The sequence below is a fragment of the Ziziphus jujuba genome, chromosome 11, assembly GCF_031755915.1.
Source record: "Ziziphus jujuba cultivar Dongzao chromosome 11, ASM3175591v1".
NCBI lineage: Eukaryota > Viridiplantae > Streptophyta > Magnoliopsida > Rosales > Rhamnaceae > Ziziphus > Ziziphus jujuba.
The window spans coordinates 24,118,841-24,131,526 of NC_083389.1; the positions used below are offsets into that span (position 1 = coordinate 24,118,841).

General features: G+C 32.9%; 2 protein-coding genes across 4 annotated transcripts; one reads left to right on the plus strand and one right to left on the minus strand.

The window, feature by feature from the left end:
- The first annotated feature begins 371 nt into the window (after nucleotides 1–371).
- LOC107433092 (beta-1,4-xylosyltransferase IRX9) lies at nucleotides 372–3,903 on the plus strand. 2 transcript variants are annotated; one of them, XM_016044342.4, is made up of 4 exons: nucleotides 372–538; nucleotides 698–1,408; nucleotides 2,245–2,476; nucleotides 3,337–3,903. In XM_016044342.4, the coding sequence occupies exons 2-4, from the start codon at nucleotides 726–728 to the stop codon at nucleotides 3,451–3,453; spliced, it is 1,032 nt and encodes a 343-aa protein (XP_015899828.2). In that variant the 5' UTR covers nucleotides 372–538; nucleotides 698–725; the 3' UTR covers nucleotides 3,454–3,903. The 2 variants fall into 2 exon arrangements, with proteins under 2 accessions (XP_015899828.2, XP_015899827.2); XM_016044341.4 differs by having other exon boundaries at nucleotides 373–1,408.
- A 2,968-nt stretch (nucleotides 3,904–6,871) lies between these two features.
- On the minus strand, nucleotides 6,872–11,847 carry LOC107433096 (lipid phosphate phosphatase gamma). Of its 2 annotated transcripts, none has more exons than XM_048465619.2 (2): nucleotides 10,859–11,847; nucleotides 6,872–7,128 (listed from the first exon to the last, which is right to left on the minus strand). In XM_048465619.2, exon 1 carries the CDS (start codon nucleotides 11,534–11,536, stop codon nucleotides 10,874–10,876), a length of 663 nt encoding a protein of 220 aa, XP_048321576.1. In that variant the 5' UTR covers nucleotides 11,537–11,847; the 3' UTR covers nucleotides 6,872–7,128; nucleotides 10,859–10,873. The 2 variants fall into 2 exon arrangements, with proteins under 2 accessions (XP_048321576.1, XP_015899833.2); XM_016044347.4 differs by having other exon boundaries at nucleotides 6,872–7,181; nucleotides 10,859–11,846.
- Between the last annotated feature and the right edge of the window lie 839 nt (nucleotides 11,848–12,686).

Genomic DNA, 12,686 nt, shown 5'->3' on the forward strand with positions numbered 1-12,686 from the left:
AAACTAAATATCCCAGGCTGACATAAAATATTTTACTTCATTGATTAAAAATCAACCAAAGAAATACGGAAGAAACAAGAATTAATCTATCCTACAGAAGAGCGCTGTCCACTATTTCCAGCTATCTTCTCGATAGTTCTCCTTTTCTATACCCACGACCGGGAAGCCCCGGTCTCTTCCTTAAACAATTTACCCCAGTTACACAGCAAAACCGAAAAACTCCATCTTCCAACAACAGGCAGTTAGAGAGTCAAACATGGAAGCACTCGAAATCTGGGACCCCCATTGCAAATAATCCTAACAAGTAATGCTAACAATAATTAATATTACGATTTTAATTAGTTGATGGGTTCCATCCCACCAACACTTTGGTGCAGACAACAAACCAAACTCTCTCTCTCTCTCTCACTATTTTTTTTGTTTTTTTCCCTTTTCATTTTTCCTTTTACTTGAAGGGACAACTAACTCCTGAAACAAATACTTTACCTGTAACAAACAACTCCGATCGCAAAATCCCCATGTTTCTATGAGTTTGGCTGTATCTATCATATATGGGCACCTTGCTCCTCTTTTTATTTATTTATTTATTTTCAAAACCTTGTCAACAAGCATTCAAATATATAGTTGTCACTTTATAGTGTTCTACGTCTCCTTACTCTGTTTCTTTTTTTCTTTTTTTTTGTTTCTTTCCACCCAGATTACTCATCTTCGCTCTTGACCGAGGTATGGGATCCACGGAAAGGACAAAAAAGAGAGTCCAGTTATGGAAGAAAGCCATTGTCCATTTCTCTTTGTGTTTTGTGATGGGGTTCTTCACAGGCTTCGCTCCAACCGGTAAAGATTCGATTTTCTCATCTAATATTCATGTTACTAATTCTTCCAAAAACTCAGACTACCGCTTTTCGCCGCAACCTGTCGAAATGGTGCAGCAAAAGACAAGCGTTGTTAATAGAAGTTTGATAGCCGATGCTCCACTACTGGCAGAGGAAAAAGAAGAGGATCACTCTCAAAGACAACGTAACGAAGAAGGAAAACAACGACAACCCAAGCTGAAGCAAAGGAAGCTGATAATCATAGTTACTCCGACAAGTACAAAGGACAAGTTTGAAGGTGTGCTTTTGAGGAGATTAGCTAACACTATAAGGTTGGTTCCTCCACCATTGTTATGGATTGTGGTGGAAGGGCAAAGTGACTCGAACCAAGTTTCGGAAGTACTTAGGAAAACGGGAATCATGTATAGGCATTTGGTTTTCAAAGAGAATTTCACAGATTCTGCAGCTGAAATGGATCATCAAAGGAATGTTGCACTCAAGCATATTGAGCATCACAAGCTTAGTGGGATTGTTCACTTTGCTGGCCTTTCTAATATTTATGATCTTGGATTCTTTGACGAGCTCAGACAAATCGAGTATGAAATCCACTTTATTTTCCTCCTTATGATCAGCGTATTGATTTTTCAGCTATATGAAATAATTAACTTCTCAATAAAAACTTCTTCACCCAAAAAAAAATATATATATATATATATATATCTAGTAACTTTTAGAGTCTGTTAGGAAATTCTGATACGAAAACATTTCTTTGACGTAAGAACGAAAATTGTTGTATATAGCTGTTATTAGGTTGGCAGTCTCAAAAGTTTCTGTATTTCTTAGACAAGTTGCAAAGAATAAAATAATAAAGGTAAAAATATGTATAGTTTGCTAGTAGTCTTTAATTAAGGCCTGCCGGAGATGAGCTATGAGGTTTGGAATTGTCAAAATCTATTTGTTTTTGGCTACTTTCTCTTAATCCCTATTATGATCAATGGCAGATCTATAATTGACAAGTAGAAGAAGAAAGAAATGAATAAAAAAATAAAATAAAATCGGATGGTTAGAATTTTTTTGGATCTGAAAATAATTGGTCAAAAAGAACCATAGTACGTTAATCCATCTGCATCATTGATCGATCTTCACATGGACTTTAATTAGCCAGCTTGATTTGATTAATGTGTGTGGTTCAAGAGTCTGCTGTGTGTATATATATATATATATAACCATAATCCATATCATAGAAAGATTTCTATGATTAATTATAAGAGAATCTTTATGACAAATTCACAATTGTTAAAGACTTTAAAGGGAAGAATAAATCATTTTTCTTTTCATGGACGTGACAAATAATTCGTTTCGTCTCTATATTATTTTTGAATTAATTACTATACAGTAAATTATATTTTATTAATTTGAATAATATTTGCAGGGTATTTGGGACATGGCCTATGGCTCTACTTGCAGCAAACAAGAAAAAGGTGATAATTGAAGGACCGGTATGTGATTCTTCGCAGGTTATAGGATGGCATCTGAGGAAAATGAACAATAACGAAACAGATTCTAAACCTCCAATTGACATCTCCAGTTTTGGATTCAATAGCTCAATCCTTTGGGACCCCGAGAGATGGGGTCGCACTTCATCTGTTCAAAGTACCTCACAGGTATTATTCTACTATCTAATATTTATTAATTAATTTTTGTTCGGTACCCATTAAATTTTTTTTTATTTTTTTTATTTTTTTATTTTTATTTTTTTGGCCGAAAAGGTACCCATTAAATTGATCATGGAAAACTAACCGGACAAATAATTTTATCTTCAGCAGCTTATTGATAAAGTTGCCTCGAAAGCATTTCATTGTACATATACCATATCACTGCTAAATAAGTACAAATTTTGAGATTTTCTTACCCTTATAATATTATTCGTTTTATTTAATAAAGGAGGAATTCAAACTCATATTATTTCTAAATTCTAATCCTAATTTAATATAATACGTATGTATACGTTATCTAGTAAACTTTATCAACCAAATTTATGATGCGCACTTTATTATCCTTGGTGATGGAGATAATTTCTCTATAAAATTAAAATAAAAAGGCACTGGGCAACGCCTAGATGAAGCCATTTACAATGCTTAAATTTCACTTCTGCAACTGACATCATCTGACTTCCCTGTTATACCAAACTGCTAGAATATGTGTACAACATATTATTAAGAAAGGATTGTTAGTGGAAGTTTGGCGAACCTCCAACAACTATAAAATCTTATTGGCTGACCCGCAAATGATATAGACGTTAGGTAAGAGTCTGATGTGACAGCATTAAGTCTTTTTAAATTGATTAGTTAAAGACCAATTTGTTTATAAAAGTTAAATTTAGTGGTATATGTTATTATCATATTGCGCATGCGTCTTATATATATATATATATATATATATATCTATATGAATTAATGTTACGTTCGATTGACGAAAAAAGAAATGTTACCAAGGAATATGACTAATTTTTACTCTCCAACAGAATTCAATCAAATTTGTGAAACAAGTTGTGTTTGAAGATGAGACTGAAATAAAGGGAATCCCACCAGAAGACTGTTCAAAGATCATGCTCTGGCGTCTTCATACCAAGGATTTGTAAAAGTAGAGCATCAAAATATATATACTTGGCAGCTTGAAAATTTAAATGCTGCTACTAAAATTGAAGGCAAAATAAGTGAAAACACCATCATTTGTTGTGTGGGTTCTGTTTCGGTGGCTGCTTTTGATTTACATAGAGGAGGATGAGGGTGGAAGTAGAAGAAGAAAGAAAAGAAAGAGTCTAAAAGGCATGCAATTGCAAAGAAGAAAAATTTATAAAATAAAAAAAAAATTTGTTGGATCTTATATTTAGACGAAGTTTTTTTTTTTTTTTTTTTTTACATGTGTCAATTTTTTACTGGTGGTCGCACCAGCTAGCTTATACAACCATCCCAGGGAAGGATTTCTCCCAGAATCCTACAGCTTACTGGAATCGTTGTTTCTTCCTTTCCTTTTATGTAAATGTGATATAATTTTTTATTTTTAATATGCGTGCTCCATTTTCTTTTAAGTTTAAAACTTATAGTTTGGGTTTAATTTGGCATAACATTGATAATAATGCTAGAAGTTCTTTACCAAATTTATTTACTAAATTATTTGATAAACAGTATTGATCGATCATATTTAAATTAATTTTGAAATTTACTATTTTTTTTGCAACTTTAATTCATATGATAATTCTAATTGAAATCGATGAAATTATAAAAGTATGGACAGATGAATTTTCTAACTACTAACTTGATATGGTTGGTAAGGTACTGATTTTTTTTCATTTTTTCTCTTTTTTATCTAAGTTTATATTTTACTTATCTCAAATGTTATCAAATAATTATAGATTTTTTATTTTTAAAAAATAAATTATAGTTATTTTATATCTATTAATAATTTTTTTTTTTTGGTATAATTGTAACTTCTTCTTTTTATTTTTTTGGGCCTAATTTTGATATATACTTTAGTTATTTCTTAATTTAATTTCAAAATTTATTTAGCAGATATTTGTTGAAAATGTGGTAATCTTACCACTTTGTGCAAACCAAAATCTACCAAGGTTTACATCTTTTTTTTTTTTAAAAAAGAAATATTTTGTTGAATGATCTAATGCAATTTTTATGTCTATGTTTTTTATTCCTTTTAATATCTTTTTTAATATCTAAGTTTTATTGTATTTAGCTTATGAATTGTCTCTTTGTTGGATATTGATTTTATTTTGTAAAATGGCTATGTGCTGGAAACAGTATTTCCAACAACATAGGTCCATTGTTGGGGTTGGCGTTCTCAGAGCTTTTAGAATGTGGTTATGATTTTTGGATATGTTGTAATAGACACGTAAAAGAACATATAGAAAAGATAATAACTCAAAAAGGCCTTAGGAAGCCCAAGATATGCAGGTTATAAATTGGCATAACTGCTGAGATTTCCAGCAGTTATGGTCCACTGGTTTGAAATGAATTGGAGGTCCTACCCAATTCTTTTGAACTTGGTCTTCTCCAGATTTCATTCTTCATATTTCAACATGCCACATGCCAAAATTCAAGCAATTTGGATGAAGATATCCCAGCCTTCTATCTGGTCAAAATAATAGTACAGGATTAGATGGAGATAGTTTTTTGAAATTCAAAATCTCACCAACTCTTGTCATAATTATGCACTCACATATGAGCTGGTTGTTAAACGATTGTGTATCATAATTTTGAGTGGGAAATGTGTAAATTTTGAATTTTAAAAATTTCTATTTGGTCCCACACATATCTCACATATATGAGACAAGTTTGTATCTATATATGCAACAAATGAATGAAAAGCAAAATGAATTAGTGTACTGTCTAGTTTTGTGTGGGCTACTCTAACATCTTCTCTTCATCTTCTTCTTCTTCATTCAAAACAAAAATCCTAATAATCCTAAATATCATTAAACCAAAACAAACACAAAAATCACCTAAACATCAAACCAAAAATCGGATTAAAGATTGTGCACAAGACTAACACCTTGTGTACAATACTCTTGGCCAAGTGAACCCAAAACCATACCAAACTCCAACAATATTTAGCAGATATATGTTGCCTAATGTGTGTCGTGGACCAAAATTCTCTAAGATTCTCCGCATAAAAGCCTTATAAATGTAGATTATATATTTTTTCAATTTCCATTACCTTTAATATGTTAGTAAACAATTCATATTATAAGCCTAAAAACGGTTTTTAAATAATGCAATTTATATTAAAGATTTACAAAAACAAAAATCTCACAAATGTCAAAAATGCATTTTCAATTTGTCGCAAAAAATCAGTCAAAAAAAAAATATTGTTGTCAAAACAATAAAGAAAATACAAAACAAATTATCTTTCTAGTTAGAGGAACAGCTCACTCCTCCGAATTTGGCTTTCAAAGTGCATTATAATCTTACTATTCTTATTTTTAAAACAATTTCGTTACCCATATTTTATTTGAAAAAAATTTAACATGAAGTTACCTATAACATATGGTCCAACGACATACACTAAATTTAAAGACTGAACCAAAGCACTTGGGATTTGGGAGTAAAAATCCTTATACCTGTACCACAATCTTAGCTAAACCCATCAGCTCCATGTGTATTGAAAGATACCAAGTTTTATAAGCCTTTAAAAAGTGTCGCGTTTGCCTCTTTCAAGGACATTTATTCATTAGTGGTGCCTATGTTTGAGGTTTTTGATGTGTAAAGTTTTATGCTGGTGGTGTGGGCTATTTGGTTGCAAAGAAATGAGATTACGCATGGTCAGTTTGGGAAAACACCAAAATAAATTCAGGACATTGTGCTCAACTTCATGTGGACTTTCATGCATCTTCACAGATGCCTCAAAAGTGAGTCGAATCCACGGCCATTTATGTTGTGAAAACTGCCTACTTCGGGTTCTGTTAAGATTAAGGCCGATGGTTCTTACATGGATAAAGCAACACTGTCGGGTGCGGGCATGGTGATAAGAAATCATCTTGGCCAGATGTTGGGTGCTCTGTGAAAACCGGTTCCTATGCAGTATTCACCTTGGGCTTGTGAATTATTGGCTTTTGCTGAGGCAATTGATTATGCAATGGAGTGTGGTTTTTGTGCGGGTCACATTGAATCGGATTCATTACAGATGATCACTTTGCTCCAGGCTTCTCATCAAACTTTGGTGCAAGAGTGTTTCCTTATTGAATCTGTTCTTTCTCGTTTAAGAGATACTCATCTTTCACTTTTGGGTCTCTCCGAGAAATACCACAGATGTTGCAAATGATCATTTTTGTGTTTGGCTTGAGGAAGGTCCAGATTGGCTGGACTTTTCTCCTACAAAATTATGTATCTTCTGTTTCTTTGGATTAATAGAATACATTTATCTTCAAAATAAATAAATAAATAAATAAGTGTGTTTAGCAATTGATTTAAAAAAAAAAAAAAAAAAAAAAACAAGGTGCTAAGCAACTATCAAATATTCATTTAAGAAAATAAATCAGCCAGGAATAGAGAATCACAAAATTAGGATATTTAGAAAGTGGCAAAGTTGTATTAAAGTAGCTAAATACTTGTGTAAAATCACCTTGATGTGTGTATAACCGTAAAAAATAGCAGAATCGGCACACTGGTTAAGACATTAAAGTTTCTACATAAAGTATTAAAGGATCTATATCTCCTTTTCAACATTGTAGAACTTCTATTATCACTCTGTGTGCCATCATAAAACTGGATTTATAAGGTGGCTTTCCACACTGAGTTTTCATCTGAAGTGACCGGGCAAAACTAGAATCAATATAATTTTTTTGTGCAATTTTGCCTGCAAATTGAAAAGCAAGAGCATTTAAAATGGGGAGTTACAAAGACCTTGCACAAACATGCATATGCACAAAAAGGAAAGAGGGGGCTGAGAGAGCTATTTAAGATTTGCAATAGCAATTAAGCCTTTCAATTCATAGAAACTTCGAATAATTGCGACTTGATAATTACATGAACCTATTTCTCAACCACCTATCGATTTCCAACATTAGCAAGTTTGGCCAATTTATCCATCTTGGAGAGTCTATTGTTTAATCCCTTTGACAATACATGCATTTTTAATCTACTAGAGACGATCAATTGGCCAATTTATCCATCTTGGAGAGTCTATTATTTTTTACTTTATTTTTTCTAGCTATAGCACATATTTCCTTCGTGTTTTTAAATCTTTTGCAAAAAGTACCCTTCCATCTGTAAAACAGTGTAATGTCATGGTCAACATAGGTGAATATTTTTTAATAACAAAAACACCAATGTCTAAAATATTTTTTTTGGGGGCATACTTTATGAACTTATTAAACAGACACAATAAAAGAAAGTAAACAACATTCCAGAACTCAAGGAAAAAGAAAAGATACAGTTTCAGCAGATCTGGTTCTGAAAATTTCACAGCTCCAGATCTTGGTCTTTTCACATTAAAGGTTTTAGTGTGTTAACATTATTTCTTCACTAAATTTTGAGTCATATCTCTTTAGTGCAAAAGGCACATTTTATAAAAACCTCTAAAACACAAGGTACATAGAGAAATAATAAAAGGTACATGTGAAACAATTTTAATCTAGACAATATCTTTGTGATACTTACCCAAAAAACTTATCCTACAAACGTCTTGAAATGACTTGCTTTCCATAAAATAAAAACAGGTTGATATGCCATCTAAATATACTCTCATCTTGTCCATTGATAAAAACCAAAAAGCATCAACATCAAATTACTCTATTGACATTAAAACTTCCCATATTTCAGCTATAGAATTGAAAAAAAACAAACCACCAAGAACTAAAACAAAAGATTTGAAAAGAGGGCATAATAAAGGAAAATGATCACTTTCAAATAGAGACTACATCTGGGATGATTAGCAATTTGTCTCTCTAAACTAAGGTTATGTCTTAATAACCTTTGAAATGCAATCCAAATTTCATAAGCTATGCAATTATCGTGAGAAAAAAAGAGAAGGAGATAGAATTTGATAAAAGGAGAAAACAATAGAGGGGGCAGAAAATAGACTGCGGGATACATCTAACATTTTCATTGTTGGCAGATATATCTAACATTTGCATTGTTGGCAGATATATCTAACATTTGCATTGTTGGCAGAAGCATAGCCATAAACATTTCATGATGAAGCAAATCATCCTAATCAAACAACTTATAAGCACTGCAACTAGAAGGAAATGGTGGGACGGGGGGGGGAAGAAATTGTAGAGAGTGTTACTAACTAATCATAAAGCGAAATCCACGTAAAGAAACTGTTATATTCTGGTTGACTTGAACTACTTTCATAAAGATTTAAACAATAAAACCAAATCAACCAACATATTTAGCTCTCCTTTGGCAGATGGAAAACATGCTAATGGCGTGGATAAAAACTATTAACTTTGATTGCTAAACAAAATCAAATTTCAAAAACACACAAACAATGACGACTATTGGCTAATTACATAAAACTAGCCATTTTTGCCATCACTATGTCTACTTATACCCACACCAAGAAACCCCGAATATATATGGCTAGAACAGTATAAGCTTAAGTGAACCATCAAATATCGGTTAAATTTTGAGGAAAATTATAGATACTGACCAATATTTTACCAGATTTGCATAAATACATTTGCATTTTCAGATATTATAGAAACCCTCCCTCAATATTTCTGTTAATTGTTGTACAAAACTTTTTGAACTTGTCAAATGTAAATGGAGTCTATGAAATGTGAAAAAATGTCAATAACAACCTAATTGATTGTATTTACATGAAAATGTGATCATTTTCAGTCGAACAGTAAAACCACAAAAAAATGTGATAATTTTCAGTCGAACAGTAAAACCACCAAAAAAAAAAAAAAAAAAAAAAAGCCAACTAAAGGGGTGACAGTGCAACAAAAATGAAATATGAGCAGGGTAGTGATTCTATAATTTTGAAAATATAAAAGTTCTATAATTTTGAAATTATAAAAAGTAAAAGTTTACCATTTGCTCCCTATGCATGATTTGGTGGGTGAGGGCAGGGAAAGCAGAGATGGGGAGTTGCTAATATTGCCCAAGTATACATTCTAATACCAGCTATGAATCTTCACAGCAGGCCATGTATTGGAATATATGAGAGCAAGTTCAAATGTGATAAAGGTATTTCAGTTCAGCTAAGGTCCAAAGCATCAACCTACATACTACATGAGAAGAAATGTTTAGGATGCTCTAAAGAGGGTAGTGAGGCAAAAGAAAAGGCAAAGCGAGTTCACTTGGGCCAAATGGTTTTGTAACAATGGCGACTAAGATGGATCTTGGGATTTCATTCTGCCTCATACAGAAAATACAATGCTGAAGTTGTTCCAAATGGCATTTTTACCGCACAAAGACAAATCATGAAACCACTCACAGCTTCAGTATGAAAAGATAAAAAAAAAAAAAAAATAACAGCATAATAGTTTTATATAATTAGGAGGGAAATAGAATCTAAAAGGTACCACCACTAAGACTTATGGCTCAGTCTTTTTACGTAACCTACTGACCTTGTTACCACCTCCAAGAGTTATAGCTCCACCCTTTTTTTTTTTCTTTTTTCTTTTTTTTTTTTCTTTTTTTCTTAACCATCATCTATCTAACTTTTCCTCTTGAAGCATTCCAGTCAACTGAGTAGTTTTTAACATTTGAACAGCTACTACTTACATCATTACTTTTCTTGTTTTAAAATGCAACAAAATCAGTAACTTGGGATCTGTTTCCTTCACCAAGAATTGAATTATAAAGGGAGGACAGGGCAAAGGATTTTGTAGAATAATAGTCATGAGAAATTTACAAGCAAAGATGCCCACACCAACAAGAAAGAGACCAATTCAATCACAGAGAGACTATATATATATCTATATATATATATATATATATTTTTTTTTTTTTTGAAAACTAGACAAAAATTGATCTTGTATGGATGGTATTTCACGTTTGTGGTTATAATGTCCCTATATAGGATTTCCAAAAACAACTACATAGGGCTAGCATATTATATTGTAAAGTCATCCATAATTTGTTCCATTTCCGAACTTCAACAAGGAAATAAAGTTTCAAAACATTTTTCAAGCCGAAAATACAAGTATAAAGTAAGATGCAGTGAAAACATTCAAAATCTTAAGAAACCTTTCACGCCACAAACAGAAACAAGCCAAGTCCAATCTGGAATGAAAGAACACTCTAATCCGTTTCCTCTTCTTTCTAAAAATTCATTATATTTCCTCGCCTAGTGAAATATCTTTCCCTATCCACTTTACGAATCAAGGATAAATTAGACAAGAGGATACTTATGGGAAATCATACAGAGATAAGCTAAAGAAAAGAAATCAACAAAATCTACTTAATAAAAAACCAATGCCCAGATTAAAACTTAACATCTAACTAGGTTCTTTCATGATTTGAACTTCAAATAGGTAATTTCAGAAATATTAATTAAAGAAATTTAGAATTACTCACATGAGTTTTCTTCAATCAGTTACACTTGGAGGCCATCTTTTCCCTAGCAGCTCTGGCATTTTCGTATTCGAACTTCAACACATTTGGTATGTGAGAAGTATCCTTAATATAAAACCTTCGTCCAAACGAGCTCTCTTCAATTGCGGGGAAGTAACAAAAAAGCTTATAATTAACCACCCAAAACCAAACTGCGCCCAGAAGAGTACCCAGAGTAGCGCCAGCAAAGACCTGAGCAACAGTGTGGTAACCCAAATAAACCCTGGAATACATAGTGAGTAAAGCCAGAGACCAGTGAAGAAAATTCACAACCAAATCGTTCCTAGTCTGCCAGAACCCAATCCCTCTACACGTCAATAGGGTGTAGTATACGGCAAAGAAGAACATGTACTGGGAGTGGCTAGAAGGCCATCCATGCGAATCGCACATTTCAAGCAATGCGCAAGTCTCAGGACGAGCTTGTTGGACTGATTTCTTAATAAGCTCGTTGACGAACTGCGAAATTATGAGGCCAAGTGCAAAGAACATGCCCTGGAGCTCCCGGCGAAAAATGAAGTGCGAGACGAATCCGCCAAGGCTGATGAATACAGGGACTAACGAGACCCAAGCCAGAAAATGACCCATTTGGTCTCCCTTCTGGTACCGAACATGGGTCAGAGTCACAGCTTTTAGCGGTGCCATGGTCTATCGACTGGTGGTGAAAACGGAAGCAGAGAAAGAAGAAAGAAATTTCCGAGTTTAATTAGGGTTTTGTAGCGAAATGCAACTTTCAGGGAGCGGTGGGAACATGGCGTCTAATCAGATCTGGGTTATGAAATACTTGGGAAAATTTTACGAGAACGAGAGGGATCCAAGATCGGCGTAGTGTGTAAAGTTGGTCTGAGATGACAAGTAACGAGGCCGTTGGGGTCGTTGCTGTACGATTCTAGTGTGGTGTTTATTTCTCAAGAAAATGCTGATACATTTTTCAGTCTTTTCTTTGGGAGAGAAAATGCTGATATTAGAGTTAATGAACGGCCACGAACATGGCAACACGTGGCAGCTTTCGTAAACTGAGTCACTGACTGCGTTGTTGCCCCTTCTGCATGCCGACCCGTTTTTATTTATCTATTTACCGACGGGAATAAGCTCATAACAAATGGATAAAATACAAATAACCCTTTAAACTTTAACAGTAGGTAACAATTCAACAAAAAACAACAATAATAGGTAACAGTTAAAAAAAAAAAAAAAAAAGGCCACAGGATCACAATTAGATTGGAACACTTTAAACCTCAACCCAAACTGTCAAAATTATTAAGAGATTTAAAAAGTTTTTAAAATACAAAAAAAAAAAAAAAAAAAAAAACCACAACCTTAACAAAAGGCAAGAGAGAGACAGAGAGAGAAAACACCAAGATAAGTTCAAAATGAACCTTGCAAACGAAAAAACAAAAACTACTACTAGCTATAGAGCCGAAAATTGATCACCCAATAGATGACCTTAGATCCATTAAAAGATAAAAATTCGGATAGGTTTGGATATAGATAAAATATTGATATTTAAAAACTTTCTAAAACTATAACTTTCTAATCATAACTCAAAATTAGGCATGCCGCCATTCTAAAAACTTATATTGATGAGCTCTTAGCTATGGTATATAGGTCAAACCAAAATTCTTAACCCATAAAAAGTTAACCTTATGACACATTCATAGTCTAACTAATCAATCCTAGTGAAAATAAATAAAATTTTAATTTTAATTTCTAATCTTGAGACAAGTCGTCACACAAATCTAAATACCTCAAACTCAAACCACTGGACGATAAATGAAAATAAAATAGCTAAAAC

Coding starts and splice junctions, on each gene's coding strand:
- LOC107433092 (XM_016044342.4), top strand. CDS start 726: ATGGGATCCACGGAAAGGACAAAAAAGAGAGTCCAGTTATGGAAGAAA. Junction 1,409..2,244: donor GACGAGCTCAGACAAATCGA/GTATGAAATCCA, acceptor TAATATTTGCAG/GGTATTTGGGACATGGCCTA. Junction 2,477..3,336: donor CTGTTCAAAGTACCTCACAG/GTATTATTCTAC, acceptor ACTCTCCAACAG/AATTCAATCAAATTTGTGAA.
- LOC107433096 (XM_048465619.2), bottom strand. CDS start 11,536: ATGGCACCGCTAAAAGCTGTGACTCTGACCCATGTTCGGTACCAGAAG.